At 52.7% G+C, this 17,329-nt stretch overlaps 1 protein-coding gene across 1 annotated transcript in view; it reads right to left on the reverse strand.

Annotated features, from left to right (window-relative positions):
- Positions 1 to 17,329, reverse strand: part of MYO5C (myosin VC) — a 90,478-nt gene that overhangs the window by 37,010 nt on the left and 36,139 nt on the right. Inside the window, exons 11-20 of the mRNA XM_075532307.1 lie at positions 15,786 to 16,051; positions 10,234 to 10,315; positions 8,941 to 9,081; positions 7,153 to 7,278; positions 5,980 to 6,063; positions 3,772 to 3,906; positions 2,650 to 2,747; positions 1,269 to 1,355; positions 810 to 921; positions 119 to 330 (exon numbers count right to left, since the gene is read on the reverse strand). Coding sequence (XP_075388422.1) covers positions 119 to 330; positions 810 to 921; positions 1,269 to 1,355; positions 2,650 to 2,747; positions 3,772 to 3,906; positions 5,980 to 6,063; positions 7,153 to 7,278; positions 8,941 to 9,081; positions 10,234 to 10,315; positions 15,786 to 16,051 — 1,343 coding nt within the window. The remainder of the gene's footprint in view (positions 1 to 118; positions 331 to 809; positions 922 to 1,268; positions 1,356 to 2,649; positions 2,748 to 3,771; positions 3,907 to 5,979; positions 6,064 to 7,152; positions 7,279 to 8,940; positions 9,082 to 10,233; positions 10,316 to 15,785; positions 16,052 to 17,329) is intronic.

Here is a 17,329-nt window from a genome sequence, read left to right on the forward strand (position 1 = left end):
ATTGGACCTCACGTCTCAGAAGAAAGGCCCAGAGTCCTTGAGAGACCCACCCCTTAGAAACGGGCAGCACAGAACGTTTGACCGGTACGTGTATGTCCCTCCATCCCAACCAACCTACCGCACGGTGTGCTGACCCCGGAGGTACTGCTGGATTGTCAAGGCTGCTCGCCTCTCTCGGAGGAACTTCTTCCTCTGCAGCCAGCCACGGATGTGCTTCTGGATCACGATACAACCCTGCCTCAGTTTATCTAGCCGCAGTTTCTCTAAGTACGCCACTTGTCCTGCTCTGAAGAAAATCTTGGTTTTACCAAACTGGTACTGGTTAGAATCCTGAGTGGGAATAAAGAGAAAAAGGAGACAATCAGAAACAGAAACTCCCAAATTGTGAGTGTTTGGGAAAGATGCTCAAGTGGTAGATTCCAGGATGCCCCAAGCCTGGCAATTTGGACACACATTTGTTTTCTGAGGGGGAGCTGAAGAATTTCCCATCATGCTCCAGCGCTTGACTCTGGCTGGCTTGCTTCAAGCCTCTCTGGAGGAAGACATGCACTGTATGCCGGGCGCTGGCAGCGAGGACGGGCAGGCGTGTGTGAGTTCTCGGTTGCTCTCACATGGGCTGGTGGGCAAGCTCCCGCCCGTCCCGTGGCTTGTGAGTCGGAACCAGGAAAGGTTTGGCGTTCTGTCTCCCTTTGGGGTTCTCATCGCCCCTTCTGCTGACCCTCCTTCCTGACTGTGACAGCGCTGGCTGTCACATCAAAAGCAAGACTGACGCGACCTCTGTGGGGGCCGCCGAGGGCGTGAGGACTGACCTGGATGAGCCTGTGCAGGACGGCTTGGCACACCTCCTTTTTATCACTGGAGGCAAGTTCCTGCTTGGTCAGGAGGATGCCATAGCGACTGTAGAACTCGATGTACGTCCACCTGGGGAGCCAAAGACATGCAGTTGGGGGAGCGTGCAGAGGGACCGGGCTCTGTGGACACCCCTGCTTGACCCTCTTTCTCAGCACTCTGGCCCAGGAGCGCCCCCTTCCCCGGCCTTCCCGAGCGTGACCGTTACTGAGATGGGGAGCAGGTGGTGCTGACAGTGGCTTATCTCCACAGATGGCAGGCTTCTTTCCACTTGCCTTCCCACAGGTCCGTGGGGGCAAGTCCCAGGGCATCTTACAGAGATCGGAAACACACGCCCTAACGGCAGTGTCAGCCCCTTGGAGTTCAGCGCAGGCCTGGGGCTGGAGACACTGACCCCCAGGCGAGGTCTGGCCACGCACCTGGAGGGGTAGCTCTGTGCGCTGATACGAATCGTCTCCAAAACGCCGCAGGCTCGCAGCTGCTGGACAATTCTTTGGGAGTCAAACCTTAAAAGAAGACAATGTCATATTGCGGAGCCATAGGCACAGACACGTGGGCCAGAAGCAGGGGTGGCCTGGACTGTGACCTCTGAGAGAACAGGCAGGTGGGGCCTTTCTTTGTGGGCCCCTGTCGGGCACGCAGCAAATATTTCAGTGTGTGCTGGAGTCAAAGGCAAACAGCCCCTCTGGTGAAAAGCCGAACTCACAGGGCTGTCTGGGGCCATGGAGACAAGAGCCACTGATGCTGATGAAGGTTTGTGGGGAGACGGTGTGGGGGCGGAGCGTCAAACACGCTGTGGTCCAGGCACCCACTTGATGCAAAATGCCCAGCAGGTGCACCCCTGACCTCAGCCTGATCCCCAGGGGAGCTCGTTTCTTTTCTCTTCTTTCTTTTTCAGCTCATTTCTTTTGGACAGCTCTAGTAAGCCAACTGGGCTGCTAATCACCAGGTCAATAGTTCGAAACCACCAGCAGCTTCATAGGAGAAAGATGAAGCTTTCTACTCCCCAAAAGAGTGACAGTCTCAGAAACCCACAGGGGCAGATCTAGCCTGTCCTGTAGGGTCGCTGTGAGTTAGAATTGACTTGTTGGCAGCTAGTGAGTATGTGAGTGAGTGCATGAGTGAGTGTGTGATGAGTGAGTACACGAGTGAGTGTGCATGAGTGAGTGTGTGATGAGTAAGTACATGAGTGAGTATGTGAGTACATGAGTGCGTGTGTGATGAGTGAGTATATGAGTGAGTGTGTGAGTGAGTACATGAGTGACTGTGTGATGAGTGAGTACATGAGTGAGTGCATGCGTGCGTGAGTATGTGCATGAGTGTGTGCGTGAGTACATGAGTGAGTGCGTGCGTGAGTGAATGAGTGCCTGAGTGAGTGAGTGGAGTAAGCCCTCTACCACTTCCTCTCATGGGTGTGGGCCTCATCTTTGGGGCCCAGAGGCCAAGTCCCATTCTTCGTGTTTGAGGACGTATCTGTGCTCCCTGTACAGCCTCCCTTGCACAACGACGCACACAGATTCTTCCTGCTCTCCTGCAGTTCTGGTCTCCCTGGTTGTGCACCTTGCAGCAACAGACCTTTCCTCCTCACACTTGACCCTGGGCTTGACCCTGGCGGCGAGGTCTCAGCCACACGGTTGCGTTCATGGGTATGCACGGGCAGGAGTATTTTGAATCATGAGAAACAGCAACAACAACAAAAACCAGAAGCAAACTTCCCGCCAATGACGAGCAAACCCTACCATGGCCTAGCAGAACCTGCTTCCTCTGTGCTTTCATGTGGCCCCGCCTGAGAACACTTACTCAAAAGGTAATTTCTCATCGTTTGGCTTGATGCACCGGACGTAGTGGGGCGTGGTCGCATTGAGGGTCTCCATGAGTAAGTAGAGCGAACTGCAGAACTAGAAAACAAAGCCAGACAGCCAAAGTTTCAGGGCAATTCAATGCTCCGATCAAGTTAACTAACTGCTATGGATTGAACGGTCTTCCTCCAAATATGCACGGCATCCTCCACCCTGAACCTGGAAATATAACCGTTTGGAAACCAGGGGGTTCCCCATGCTGTGGTAAGCAGGCCATCCCAGTGCAGAGTGGGTCCTAAACCTAATCACTTATGAGCCACGAAAAGGGCAGAATAGACCCAGAGACACCCACATCCGGAAAGACCTCTGCCACGTGAAGCTCATCGACAAGGCAAGGAACAACAGGAAAACCAAGAACTGCCCTGGACTGACTGACAACGTAGGCACTGGCCGGGTTGAGAACTGTGCTTGGATTTTTAGCCCCGAGAACAGTGAGAAAATGATTTCTGTTCTTTCAAACCACCCCCTTGTGGTATTTGTGCCCCGGCAGCTCTAGGTCACAGAGGGAGTGATCAAATGTCCACCCTTGGTGTGTCACTCATCCAGAGGAACAAAGACCTCCACCCACAAAAGCACACTAAGGATTTCAACCCACAGCTCTGTTTATTAGGTATGGAGGGAGACTCTCCAATGCTCTCGCCCAGTGTTTCCGAAAGTGGAGGTGCCGCATGAATGGGGGTGGGGTGGGGGGCTGCAAAAGCAGTTACTTGCACTTTAGCCTGGGTTATGGGCGATTGAACCAACACTTTTCACTGTTGGGGGCTGCTGGATCATTTTTATTTTCTGAAGGGGAGACTGTAGACTAAATAAGTTTGGAAACCGCTGTGCCCAACCACGGCAGGGGGCTTAGCAAAGTGCATCCTTGGGCCCAGGCGGAGGGCGCTCAGGTGAGCACCCCGTGAGGGTGAGGGGACACTGCCGCTTGGCTTCACCTGTGTGTATTTTCCATCTAAAGCAGCCCAGTGCCCGCACCACGACCTGGAGGGCGGTCCGATGAGCTCCTGGCTCCCCAGGACACGGCCTGCACTCTCAGCCCCGTCACCCTCGGTCCCCGTCTCTGTACCTTGTTCCCAACCGTGGTCCGGAAATGCTTGTTGTTGGGCTTGACGACTTGCTTTGCAGATTTAACTGTGATCATCGAACCGAACGGGGAAGACGGAACTGGATTTTCTTGGAAAAAGTGGGCGCAGAGGTCAAACTGGAAGGAACAGAGAACAGGATTTCAATGCCCAAGGGGACTGCCCGCAGTCCTTGGCCGGTACAAGTCGTAGAAGCAGTCACGGCGGCCCCCGTCGGAACAGTGAGTGCCCGGTCAGTCGCAGCTAAGCCAGTCTCGAAGGTCATAGCCCTCCCTGGACGGCACCCAGAGAACAGAGGGGGACACGCACGGTGCGAGTCACCAACAGTCCGAAGGGGGAAGATATTCACTATGCTTCACATAGTCCCTCCATACGCAATCTCTCACCTTCCACCCATAACTCATCCCTGCAGACCCCAAACCTATCTGGGCCCTGACTCACATGGTCCCTCCATACGCAATCTCTCACCTTCCACCCATAACTCATCCCTGCAGACCCCAAACCTATCTGGGCCCTGACTCACATGGTCCCTCCATACGCAATCTCTCACCTTCCACCCATAATCGCATCCCTGCAGACCCCAAACCTACATGCGAAGAGGAAGGTGCAGTTCAAATGGCCCCCAGTGCCGCTTCCTTCAGGACGCCTTTCTGGGTGCCCCAGCATGAGCGAACCCCGATTTCTGCCTGCCTGTCTTCTTACCCTTTTACTTGCGCTACTTTGTACGGCGCCTAGTACTTTCCACCTTGAAGCAGTGACTTGATTGTCCGTTTTCCTTCTTAGTGCGAAGCTCGTCCTTTTTAAGGGAGATAGGGACAATTTCCTGGAAGGCCGAATCCCTGCCTGAGGTAGCAAGAATCAGAACCCCCCACTCCCCATCTCTCTCAGCCTGCAGGCTTCCCAGAGAGACCCAGGCTGGACCTCAGGGCCAGGCTGGGGTTGAGGAAACAGTTGGGAAATGAAGCCCACTCACTTTCCACACAAGCGGCAGTGCACTCTCCTGCCTGGCCTGTGGGAGCGTGGCCTGTGGGTGACCGACAACCATGAGCGAAGGGACGTTGTCGAACACGGAAGCTTCAGCCAGCGTCTTTCTGTTTTGCTTTGTTTTCAAAGAATGAAGGAGCAGAGTCCAATAAGCAAGTCTTCCCCAAGGTCATGGCCTGCCTTGTGTAAGGGAATTCTTATTCTCAAGATTCAGTAAAAATGATTAGAGTAGACAGGGAAAGGGGGGAACCACAAACAACAAACCCTGATAGGTAATTTCATGTCAACTTGAAGATGGATAAAAATCTAGGGGCGGTATCCAACCTATCACATCACTGCCTGATGGTTCCTCCGTGGGGGTGTGGCCTTCTGATGAGGAGGGCTCTGGACCTTCCCCTCGCATCTTCTTTCCCCTTTGTCTTCCTGCTGGCTGGAGTCCTGCCTTGTCTCCACTGACCTTGGATCCACATGACCCTACCCCACAGGCCTGCGATCTTGCCTTCTGCATCACTGCCTGCGTCTGCATGAGGGTGAAGAGGGACTTACAGACTGGGATCGGGCTTATGGACTTGAGTTGGGTGGGGCTGGGATGTTTTCCTGGTATACAATCAGTTCTTGATCTATACGACGTGTCACAGGATTTGTTTCTGACACCTATATTTGTTGTCACAGGATTTGTTTCCCTGGTCCACCCGGTCTAACAAAACCCATGAGGTTCCTCTTTGGCTAGCACATCGTTTAGGGCTGCAGCTGCACTCGGTCCCTCCGGCCCTCAGTCTCTGGCTTGCGCTGGCTTTCTGTGTGCACGCAGCGCTGGCTAACACTGTGGAGGAGGGCGCCCCGCCTGCCTCGCTGGCCTTTATACCTCCAGAATCCAGGCAGTGCCGCTGGACACCCGGGGCCCCTCGGCTCTGCGACAGCTGAACTGTATGAACAAACGTGTGCACTGTGGTTCTTTCAATGGTCGGACCAACTCCCTGTCCTCTCTGACACCTGTGCTTTCTGCTTTGGAAGACAGCAGAGCTTCCAGAAACCAGAAAGGCATTTTAGTCTCAATTGTCGTGTTTTTTTTTTTTTGTGGTATATATGCAAATTGCCACAGTCCAGAGTGTATGTGCATGCGCACACACACATACACACACACACCACTCGGTTCACGTGCACGACATGGTGGGTGCCGTGAACAGCCTCTCGGGACCTTTACCAACCTTGCTTGCTCTCAGGATTTCAACCAGCATGTCATAGACGGTGTCTCTGTTCTTCTCAAGAAAACCTTCACATCTATACTCCACCTGTGCAGAGAACGGAATTAGGGGCTTCTAAAGAGGTATCTCAGTCCCAATGACTTCTTTACTTTGTTTCGTGTGTGTGTGTGTGTGTGTGTGTGTGTGTGTGTGTGTGTGTGTGAAGGGTGGGATAAAAATTAAAATGTCGGTACTACATCACACCCTGACTGACCCATCTCCTCTCCTAAGCCCCTCTGTGAGGGGATCTCCAGTGGTTGACACTTGGGCCTCGGGTCTCCACTCTGCACTTCCCCAGATCCTGGATGCTTCGTCCCCCCAACTACCAAGATCCGAATTCTACCTTGCAGGGCTGGATAGGACAGAGGCTGTACACTGGTACATATGAGGGCTGGAGGTACAGGGAATCCAGGGTGGATGATACCTTCAGGACCAGGGGTGTGAGGGGCGATGCTGGGAGAGTGGAGGGTGAGTGGGTTGGAAAGGGGGAACTGATTACAAGGATCCACATGTGACCTCCTCCCTGGGAGATGGACGGCAGAGAAGGGGGGGAAGGGAGACTCTGGATAGGGCAAGATATGACAAAATAACAATCTGTGGAGTATCAAGGGCTCATGAGGGAGGGGGGAATGGGGAGGGAGGGGAAAAAAAAAGAGGACCTGATGCAAAGGGCTTAAGTGGAGAGCAAATGCTTTGAGAATGATTGGGGCAGGGAATGTGCGGATGTGCTTTATACAATTGATGTATGTATATGTGTGGATTGTGATAAGAGTTGTATGAGCCCCTAATAAAATGTTTTTAAAAAATTAAAATGTCATTTAGTTTAGATGTTTCTTTTTTTTTTTTTTTTTTAAGAAAGAGCAATGTATAACTAATCCATGAGCTGAAACTCACGGCTTCAAACTAGTTCCTTCTGGTTAGAGCCCCTGCTGAGAATTTGCATTTCCACCCCCAAATATACTAAATTGGATGTGAGGATCTGGTTAACATACAGATTCTGATTCGGTCACATCTGAGGTGGAAACAGAAGACAGAAAGTACCCTTCTTCAACGCGACATGGACGTGTCACTCTGAATCCAAACACAAAGGCTGGGTCCTACCTGCTCTTTGCAGGGAATGACTCCCGGGGCTGGTACCTTGTCAGCAAAGTGCTGGATGATGAAAGATGTGTTGGACATTCTGGGCTTTTCAAACAAGGCGTTCTTGTTGACAAAATGATTATATAGCTTCTGCAGCCAGTTTTCATCAGTCCCATGCGGCAACTGGAAAAGCAAAAGCAACCCAAATTGCAAGTAGGAAAAGTGGAGCGGGAAGCTCTGTGGGGATGAGGAATACCGGGTTCATTCCGAGAGACCGAGATGAGCGAGGTGAACAGCGGCAGACCCACAGTCTCCCGCCCAGCCTTCCTTTGGAAGAAACAACTCTGCTCAGAAAGATTTCCTTGATCCCAACACTCTTCAGGGCACACCGATCTCCTTTTAATGAGTGAAAGAAAAAGACAGATGACCTACAGGAAAATGGCCCTATTGTAACTTAGGAATGAAGAATTTGGCTTCTGCAAAATTAATAGTGATTTCATCGCCCCCCCCCCCTAAAGAAATCTTAAGGCTCGGGAAAGGACAGTATGGATTCCAGGATGGGAGCATCACTTTCATTCACAGTTGGATGGGAAAAGACTGGCGCCTGCCTGTCATCCTCGGCTCTCCTCCTTGGCCCCTGGCCCACCTCAGGAGAGAAGTGCTCTTTTGTTTCCCTGCCTCCAAGAACTAGGATCTGACGTCCTTGAATTAAGCTAGTTGTAAGACTTGTTCTGACTCCCGTGGCTCCGAAGCCATCCATAATGTTCAGTTCCAACTCCGTGAGCCAAATCCCCATTTGTCTGAATGGCTCTTGTGTTGCTGCTTTGAGAGCAAGGAATGTCCTTGTAGACAAATATTTCCCAGAGGCCTCCCTGCTCACCAGTGGATCGTTCCAGAATGCGTGGCCTTGATGCCTGTCCTTTGCCCTCCTGTCACTTAGCTGGCTGGTGACCGGGGGCCACTCAGAAAGACCAAACCACGCGCAGCATCAAGGATTGGAATGAGTGAGGAGAGGCTGATGACGCTTCGCCACTCGAATCCTATTTTTTTTAATGTACAAATGAATCTTTGGAAAAGGAACATATCCAAGCTTGAGCCTCAAATGGTAACCTTGCAACCCAAACCCAGGAGTAATCTCCTAGGGATCATTTCCCTTTGGCTCCCCGAGGGATGCCGTTGGCCTGGCAACCTGCAAAGTTACTCTTCCCAGAGCAAAAGTAAAAAGATCTACCGACCTCTGTCTCGTGACTCATGTGATGTTGGCTTTTCAGCTCCGCCTCCTGATGACTCACAAGAATTGGGAAGGCAAAGATAACCCAGTTCTTGTCAGCCAATTCCCAGCAGGAGTGGACCCACTGGCTGTGTCCATGCCCTCTTCACATGCACTTAGGGACAGCCTGGGTGTGGCCAAAGAGGCCATGGAGGTCACCCCAGGGTGGTACACATGCTGAGGGTGGGGTTCACCTGGATCTCTGGGGCGCCGGCTGTGGATTATCATCGCAGCACTAGTGGTCAGCCCACTGAGTCACACACACACACACACGTCATTAACTCACTGCCATGGAGTCAATGCTGACTCAGAGTGACCCTACAGGACAGGGTAGAACTGCCCCTGTGGGCTTCCAAGACTGTAACTCTTGATGGGAGAAAAGCGCCCTGGCTGTCTCCCACGGAGCGGCTGGTGGCTTCAAACTGCCGACCTTGTGTTTAGCAGCCCAATGCATAACCACTACGTCACCCAAGCACCTTAGATAACACATCAGGATGCCCATTAGGAACACTGCAGTTTGCCCACCCGGGACCACGCAGAAGCGGACGGCAGCAGCGGGTATCGGGGCAAGTTACCAAGCATTCTTCATCTAGTAAGTCCAAGATGCCCATCTTGGCTTCGATCAGGTCAATGACTGGCTGGTTGTCGTAGAAATCTATCAGCGTCCAAGGGATATCTTCCTTCATATATTCTTCTTGTTCGAGTTTAAAGACATGCTGGAAGCCACACGTTAACATGGAAAAGAAATAAAGAGTATTAACGTGGGCTCCCAGAGAGGAAAACAGGAACATTTGGGAAAAGCAGACAGATGACTATTTGGAATGTTAATTTCATTGAGAAGACCCTGGAGTAGAGGCCACAGCCCCTGAACCACGAGTATCGCTGCTGAGGAGGGTCTGGCCCGGGCCAGCATTGCATGGTCCTGTAGCCCCTTCCTTGCCCAGGCCCCTGGGCAACCACACACCCTGCCTCTCTGGCTGGGAAGCAGCCGTTCTGGGTGGGATCCAGTCGATCTGAGAATGAGACAGTGAGATACCAATAAGTCAACACCTCTGCTCATCACTTGTTCAGGGACAGACTCCCCAGAAGTCTTGGCTCAGGCCCCTCCTGGAGAATGAATGAGTTTGTCTGGGAGCCGGGAGGTTGGGTGGGGGGTGGGAAGAGTGGAGTAAAGGACCCCAGTGTGGAGTGTGGAGGTCCAGCGAGTGCTTGATAACGGAATGAGAGGGGTGTTACGCAGAGACTACAGCCATGGACGGATGGACGGTGGTGGCATGGCACAGGACAGAGGTTAGATCATGTACGACCTTCGCCTCCTCCCTAGAGCATTCCGGCACTGCGGCTGTTTCCGAGGGGCAGTGAGGACCTGCCAAGGGGGGGTGAGGACCCACTGAAGCTGGCCAGCTTGGAGGCAGACAGGGCAGCCACTGATAGCTGCTCAGACATGGGCCAGCATGTAGGGAGGTTTCCTAACCCGGGAAGAGGCAGGGAGGCATCGGGAGGGCTCTCTGGGGAAGTGGAATCTCAAAACATAAGAGGAATTGTTAGCCTGGTGCTGAGGAAGGGAGGAGGCAAGCAAGGAATGTGAGCCTTCAGGCCACGGATTAAATCGTTTGATCGGGCTGCACACTGTGTCTGTATCCAACGATGGCAGGTGTGCATCTGAAGTGGAAACAGCAGCAGGTGACCGGCTATAGGCACACACAGTGGAAGAATAAGAAGGTGCAATTCCAGGCCATGGCCACAAGGTGGTGCAGTGACTCACATGCCTTTCCCCTGAAAACCCAGTGGAAGAAGGTGTACTAGGCCCCCCTCTTCCCCCACTGCCACGCACTGAGAACTTTCCAGAAGGTAGAAAAGTCACCTACCAGGTTAAACTGCTGCTGCAATTTTTCATTCGCATAATTGATGCAAAACTGTTCAAAGCTGTTCACATCGAAGGTTTCAAAGCTGGAATACAGTGAAAACACAATAGAACTGCAAGGACATCGGCACATGTTCACAGGCCGATCATTTTTAGACACGCTGCATAACTTAAAGGTGGGCTAAGCTTTAAATCTAGCTCAGGCTTTCTTGCTTTCACATACAGGCAGTCAGTTTCTAAACGGCCTTTTCCAAGCAGCAGGAAACAACACAGGTGTGTGTACACACACCTACCACGAGGCAGGCATTCTAACAGACCTGTCCCAAGGCGGTGTTCCCTTCAATCCACACAAGACTGGCACTCGTTGCCTCACTTCATAGACGGGAGGATGTGTAACTCACTTAAGCGCTCCTGCCTCTACTTTCCATAAGGAAGCCTAGTCTCTGGCTCCCCCATTTCTGGCCTCTTGAGTCTTGGCTTCCTAATAGGTTCTCACAGAATTTGTGGAGGAAAAGGGCAGGGGGATTAATGCCCAGTGGATCCCACCGGGCATGAGACAGGCACGCGCCAGCCTCTGAGCCCAGACAGCCAGTGAGTTTCCTGAGCTACACGCCAAGAGCCCAGGGGAGCCTGGCAAGCGGCAGAAATGGACAGCAGGCTGGACTTAATACAACAGCACGCGGTGTGAGGCCTGGGCCAGACCCCCCGGCCCCAAGGGGCAGCTGCTGCTTAGCTCCAGTCGCTGACACCAGAGGTTATCGCGGGCCAGGGAGAAGCCAGAGGTCTGGATTGGCCCATTCTGTAAGACAGCACCACCTTCCGCCCAGAAGCAGCCTGTGGAGTGCTTCCAGGCATTCCGTCCGGAGATAAATGAGCTTTTATGCACACCTCCACTGTTTACTCGAAAGCCACTGTCCGTAGAGAACTACTGGGTCTCCACTGGTATAGACGAAGGTTGGAGAAGCAGGCGGCCCTCTGAGGACCAACAGCCCAGCAGGTGGTGCCGTAGATATCACTTGACCACAGCGCTTCATGTCCCCAAAGTCTTTGTACCGAATCACGCCATCCCTGCGAGGTTCCCACCATCCTGCCGGTTCCCGCATGGCCCTGGGAGTCTTGGCTCACTTGATTGAGACCCTTCGGTTCAGGTTAGGAGACCAGGGCAGGGGGCATGCCTGGACTGTCCTCTAGCTGGTTGCTGGAGCAGAACCCACTCAACACTGCCAGCCTCGGCGATCCAGAAGTGCAGAGGACAGTCTGGTCATCTTAACAGGCCAGGGCTGGACCCGGGGGAGGCAAAAGGCGCCCCCCCCACCTGTGCTCCAAGACCACAGCCACAGCGAGGCCCATGGGTAGGGCTTTCAGGAGCCAAAGTTATAGAACTACCCGGGGAGATTAGCTTTACACCTTACACCATAGATGCACTTCTCAAACCAAACGAACTGCCATTGAATTGAATCGGCCTCATTTTATAAAAGGAAAGTCAGTCTTGAGCATGACACATGGTTGCCTTTCAGCTTCATGTGAAAATGCTATAATTTGAGACTCTCGTCCCTTTGGCATTTCTAGACTCTCCTGAGCTATCTCGAGAGATGATCAGAGAACAGCATTTCTGCCGGGCCATTTGGAAGGGGTGTATGTGCTAGACACGGGGCACCCCCTTCAAACCGGTAAAACCCGAACTCACTGCTGTGGAGTTGATGCCATAGCCTCATCGCGACCCTGCAGGACAGGGTGGAACAGGTGAGTTTCGGAGACCATTAACTCTTTACAGGAGTAGAAAAGCCCATCTTTCTCCCCGTCCCCCCCGAAGCTGCTGGTGGTTTCAAAGTGCTGCCCTTGGGGTTGATTCCGAGTAACCAGTGCCACGGGCTCCTATGCCCTCCATCCAGTGGGAGCTTGGTCTTTGGGTCACTGAGTGCCACTGCGTGCCACCTAAAATCCTCGGGAGTTTTAAAATTAATTTGGTTGATGTTGTTGAGAACCTAGAAAAGGCAGCAAAACACACACCGGTTCAGCAGTTCCCTCAAGTTCAAGTCAGTGCCACGGGCCCCCTCCATTCTCAGGGTTGTCAGCTGACTGCAGGGGCTGTTTTTGGCTTAAGATTTAAAGAACTCAGGGCAACAGTGCAGTCCAACTGCTTACAGAGGTCTGCCTTGAGCGTTAGGCCTTTTAAGGATGACCAACACGGGGGTCAAGCTGACAACGGCAACCTGAACGATCTGGTAGGAACTTGGGGGCTGCACAGAACCCTGTGGCATGGTGGTTACGGCGTGGGGCTGCCAACTTGAGGTTTCCTAGTTCGAAACCACGAGCTTTCAATTCCCGTAAAGAGTTAGTCTCTGGGACTTACAGGAGCATTCCTACCCTATCCTATAGGTCTGCTATGAGTGGGCATCGACTCGATGGCTGTGGGTTGGAGGTTTTTGGAGTGTCACGGGGCTGGGAGTTTTAGGTGCAACTCTGGCAACGAGGGTGAGCGTTGTCATGGGGACTAGACTCCATGACACCCAGTGGTCCAGGTAGAAACGGGTGGGTTGGCATATGTCAATCACAAAATAAACCCATTTTTAAGAAGCAGCATGAGAAACCCCAGGTACTAACCAACGAAATTGGAGGTCGAACAGAAACTCTAAACACATTCTTCGGCCAATTAACAGGGATGCCCCATGAAACCAAATCCCAAATCCTGTTCCGTTGTCCATAAGCAGCCTATGTCGCTACCAGGAGCTATTGCTTTTCAAAGTCATTGACACACAGAAAACTGGACTAGAGACTAACAGACCAACCCCGTGCCCCCACCACAGTGAGAAAGGTCATTGGTCACCAAGACCGTGGCCGCATTCATCATTTACTCGAACTGTTTTGACTGGCTACTCACATCCTATGTTTTTTTTTAAAGAACAAGACAAAGTAAATTATTGACGAGGCTCTCCCAGAAATGTATTAGTATTTTATAACTGTTGACTGATACTGTTAAGTGGGAGTCATAGGTATTTAACTTCGGAGCGAAAGCAAACAAAGCGAGGCCCTGTCTCATATCAAACAGCCCTGGGAAAAGTTGGTTCTCTTCAGCTGGGTAAAGGTCAGCCCAGCACCTGACGCCCCTCCTCCATGCCTACCTCCACCCTTCCCTGGCAGGCAGGGCTCCCCACTTTGTCTGGGGAAGGAGGGGACGTGTTGAGCTGCTTCTCGCCCACCCCAGTGGAGGGCCTTGCTACCGTGTGTGGGCCAGCCTCACAGTTTGCCCACTGCAAAACCAGGGTTGGCAGTGGGGAGGGGGCTGGGCTTGAGGGTGGGGGTTCACAGAGGCTAGGTGCTGGTGGTTCCCGGGGGTCCCATCCTTGCTGGCCTGACTCCTCTTATTTGGGGCCATTCTAGATGCATCCTCAGCAGACAATGAACTGGGCTCAGGATTTATAAAAGCAAGACTCAGCACAGGGGGCGGAGGGGGGGGAGAACAGAAGGGCCAGTGAGAGCTGCATTAGGAAGGTTGGGGTGAGGGTGGGGGAACCCTTTTTGCTGCCCAGGGCCACGTGGATATTTCTAACATCCTTCGGGGGCCATGTGGAATAATCAACGTAAACTATCAGCCTGCCGTATTCGGTCAGGGGAGGAAGATGAAGCTGTCTCCGCTGCGAGGAATCACGGTCTCGGAAACCCACGCGGCCCTGTACGGTCACCACGCGTTGGCCTAGACTGAAGGCAGCGAGTTGGAAACAACAACAGCAAAAACGGGTCGTTTCTGGATTCTTCAATTTTCAATGCATGTGTTAGCTATTAAGCAAACAAACAAAGAAAGGGACCCAACCTTTAGTGACCTCCCCCCCACTGTGAAGGCTGGACATGCTTCTCTTTGGTGCGGGGTGTGATGTTAGTTAGCTGGTGTCGGTGATTTCACGGGCCTCCTACGGCCTGCGGGGTGGAAGTTCCTCGCCCCTGCACTCGGTACCGGAATGGCCTACTCTTGGGGGAGGGCTGGCGCAGGTTCGAGGAGCAGATTTAGTCAGGGGAAGGAGGACGGTAGAGAAAAGCCCGGTGGGTAGGGGGTGAGCTCTGCACCTGTGGGTGCGTGGGCTTGGACCAGGGGACTGTTGGCTCTGCTTGGGGAGAGGAAAAGGTACACGTCCCCCTTGAGGCTCGCTACCCTGTGCGTCAGGGACTGTAGGGGGACCTCAGGGTGGAGGGAACGGTTTCTCACCCGCAGCGCGGACTTGGGCCAGTGTCTGTGCTCAGGCTGTTACAGCCTCACAAGACCTGGAGACCAGGTACATGGTACCTGGCCGGGACCAAACTCTAGCTGGGACCTTTTTTTTTTGCATCCCCTCAGCTCAGAAGGCTACAGGTGTCTGTTTGGGGAGATAGATTTTCTTGAAGGGGGCTGAACGGGCGCAGGGGCTTCCTAGGAAGATGTGTGAGGAAAACGGAAAAGGGCACTGCAGAGAAACAGGGCAGGGACGGTGCATGGAGGAAGGGGTTCCCCCATCACCCAATGCGCCTGCCAGGGCTGTCCTGGGAGAGTTTCCCTGGGAAACCATCCACCTACCGCCCTGATCCCGCCCTTTGTACACACCCTTCTTTTTGCTGGCAGAGCTCAAAGAACATGAGAAAGGAACACAGCTGGAGCCTCGCAAGGATGCCCAGACGAGAGAGAGAGAGAGAGAGAGAGAGAGAGAGAGAGAGAGAGAGAGAGAGAGAGAGAGAGAGAGAGAGAGAGAGAGAGAGAGAGAGAGAGAGAGAGAGAGAGAGAGAGAGAGAGAACCTTCCGACGTGCGCAGCCCCAGAAGGGACATGTATCAGGAGACTACAGCTTTGCGTGTTGGTGACGCTGTCGGTCAATCAATCGGCTACGGTTTTGACAGCGGTATTTGCTGACTGATCCTGGCCTCGCCCATGCTCCATGCCAACAGGGCGAACACACCAGCAGCCCCGTGGAAAAAGATGAGGCTTTCTACTCCCGTGAAGACTGAGCCCCGGAAACCCACAAGCAGTCCTATTCTGTCCTGGAGTTCCTTGGCGTCGAAGGCATGAGCTTCTCCTGTGGTTTTAGTTTTAGCTTACAATCCTGTAGACCAGTGGTTCTCAACCTGTGGGTCCCGACCCCTTTGGGGGTGGGGTGGGGGTTTGAACTACTCTTTCACAGGAGTCGCCTAAGACCACTGGAAAACACATAAATATTTCACAATATATAATGCCCTATTGTTTTGTGATTAATCACCATGCTTTAATTATGTTCAATTTCTAACCATGAAAATACATCCTGCATATCTGATATTTACATTACAATTCCCAACAGAAGCACAATGATAGTTATGAAATAGCAACGAAAATGATTTCATGGTGGGGGGGGGGTCACCACAACATGAGGAACTGTATTCAAAGGTCGCGGTGTGAGGAAGGTTGAGAACCACTTCTGTAGGCAGAACCAGAAGACACCAAGTCTCCAATCAGGCAAACCAGAGAAGAGGAAGTGGAATGAGATGATGTAATGATAATGAAATGATCTAAACAGAACATTTAAACAAGCAAAGACAGACTCACTGAAGCGTATCTTACCCATAAATGTCCAAAACACCAATAAAAGTGCGCTGCTTGCCTGAAAACTGCAACGCCTGGTTAATTTTCTCCACAATGAAGTCAAAGAGGTGGGCGTAGATCTTTTTGGCCAGCGCGTCCCTGGCATTGACAGCCTGCGACCTGGTCATGGGCTTCACCACCGTCTCAGAGGTCGTGATGATCTTGCGGTTGCACAGCCACTGAGCCACCTTGCCTGTCTCCACGCCCAGGAGGTCACAGGACACCTTCAGGTGACTGTCGTCCTCCTTCAAAAAGCAAGCACAAGCCCCGTCAGGCATCATATTCTTCAGCCAACCCTGTCCCACCTGGTCAGGTCCTCGTGGCGGGCTGCGGAGGAGCTGGCATGAGCCTGAAGGGCCAGCCCCAGGGGGAAGGGAGGAGGAGAGGCTGTAGTGGTATTCCTCCTGCACTTGGCCCATGTAGGTCACAGGTTGGGCGACAGCAGGAGCCAGGACTCCTGGACATGTCCTACATGGACTGTCCGTCTGGCCAAAGAACATCAGCAGCGACTAAGGCCTGTTCTGTGCAGGTGGAGACAGCCTCACCCCCTTATTTTTTCCCTGTTGCGTCCTGCCCAGGCCACTTGTCAGCATGGGCGCTCACTCCATTCCACCTGTGTGGTCAGGGGCCTGGAGTGTCCGATGCAGGAGGCACATGGGTGTCTGTCAGATGGAGCTCAGGGCGGCCTTCTTAGCCGAGCGAGCTCAACACAAGGGCTGAGGTGGCAGTGTTTCCTGGACACACAGCGGTTCTTACTTCTCTCCTGATCCAGGACCTGAGCGCTGTCCCTACTGGCCAGCAGATGAGGGAAAGGAGGCAGGGCTCCCCAGTAGTTCAGAGCCAGAGTGGACAAAGGGGCTCTTGTTGGAGAAGACGGTCCCGAGGGGACGGGGCACCATCCTTCCTTCGGGGGACAGGAGAGCTTCCAGGGCAGGCTCACCTGCAGGCACCGCCACAGACCACTTGGCAAACGGTGGGCTCACATTTTAGAGGTGTCAGACTACGAGGAAGGGAGTGATTTCAAGAGTCTGGCCCCTTCCTCCCCCACCCACCCCTTCTGGCCAAGACCACAATAATACAAGGTTTGCTTTGATGCACTTGATCTCCTCATTGAAGAGGGAACTGGCTGAGGCCCTGTGTGTTTGCCCTGGAAGAAGGAACTATCTGTTCAGCGTGAAAACAAATCAATCAATCAATCAGCCAACCAATCAGCTGCCTGTGCCACTCTAGAGGAGACTCGAAACTAGCAGAAGAGTTCAAGAATGAAGACGGTGCCCAAAGTTTAGTTTGCGCAAGATTTCGAGTTCTTGATACAAATGAATGGCATGCATGTCCCAAAACTAAGACCAGTACCTATTGGTCTGGTAATTTCCAACAGAGAGTCTCTTTTTAAAAATCATGTTATTGGGGGCTCGTACAGCTCTTATCACAATATCCACCCATCCATTGTGTCAAGCACTTGTACATATGTACCCATCATCTTTTTTTTTCCCCCATCATCATTTTCTTTCTACTTGAGCCCT

This window comes from Tenrec ecaudatus, chromosome 14, assembly GCF_050624435.1.
Source record: "Tenrec ecaudatus isolate mTenEca1 chromosome 14, mTenEca1.hap1, whole genome shotgun sequence".
Classification (NCBI taxonomy): domain Eukaryota; kingdom Metazoa; phylum Chordata; class Mammalia; order Afrosoricida; family Tenrecidae; genus Tenrec; species Tenrec ecaudatus.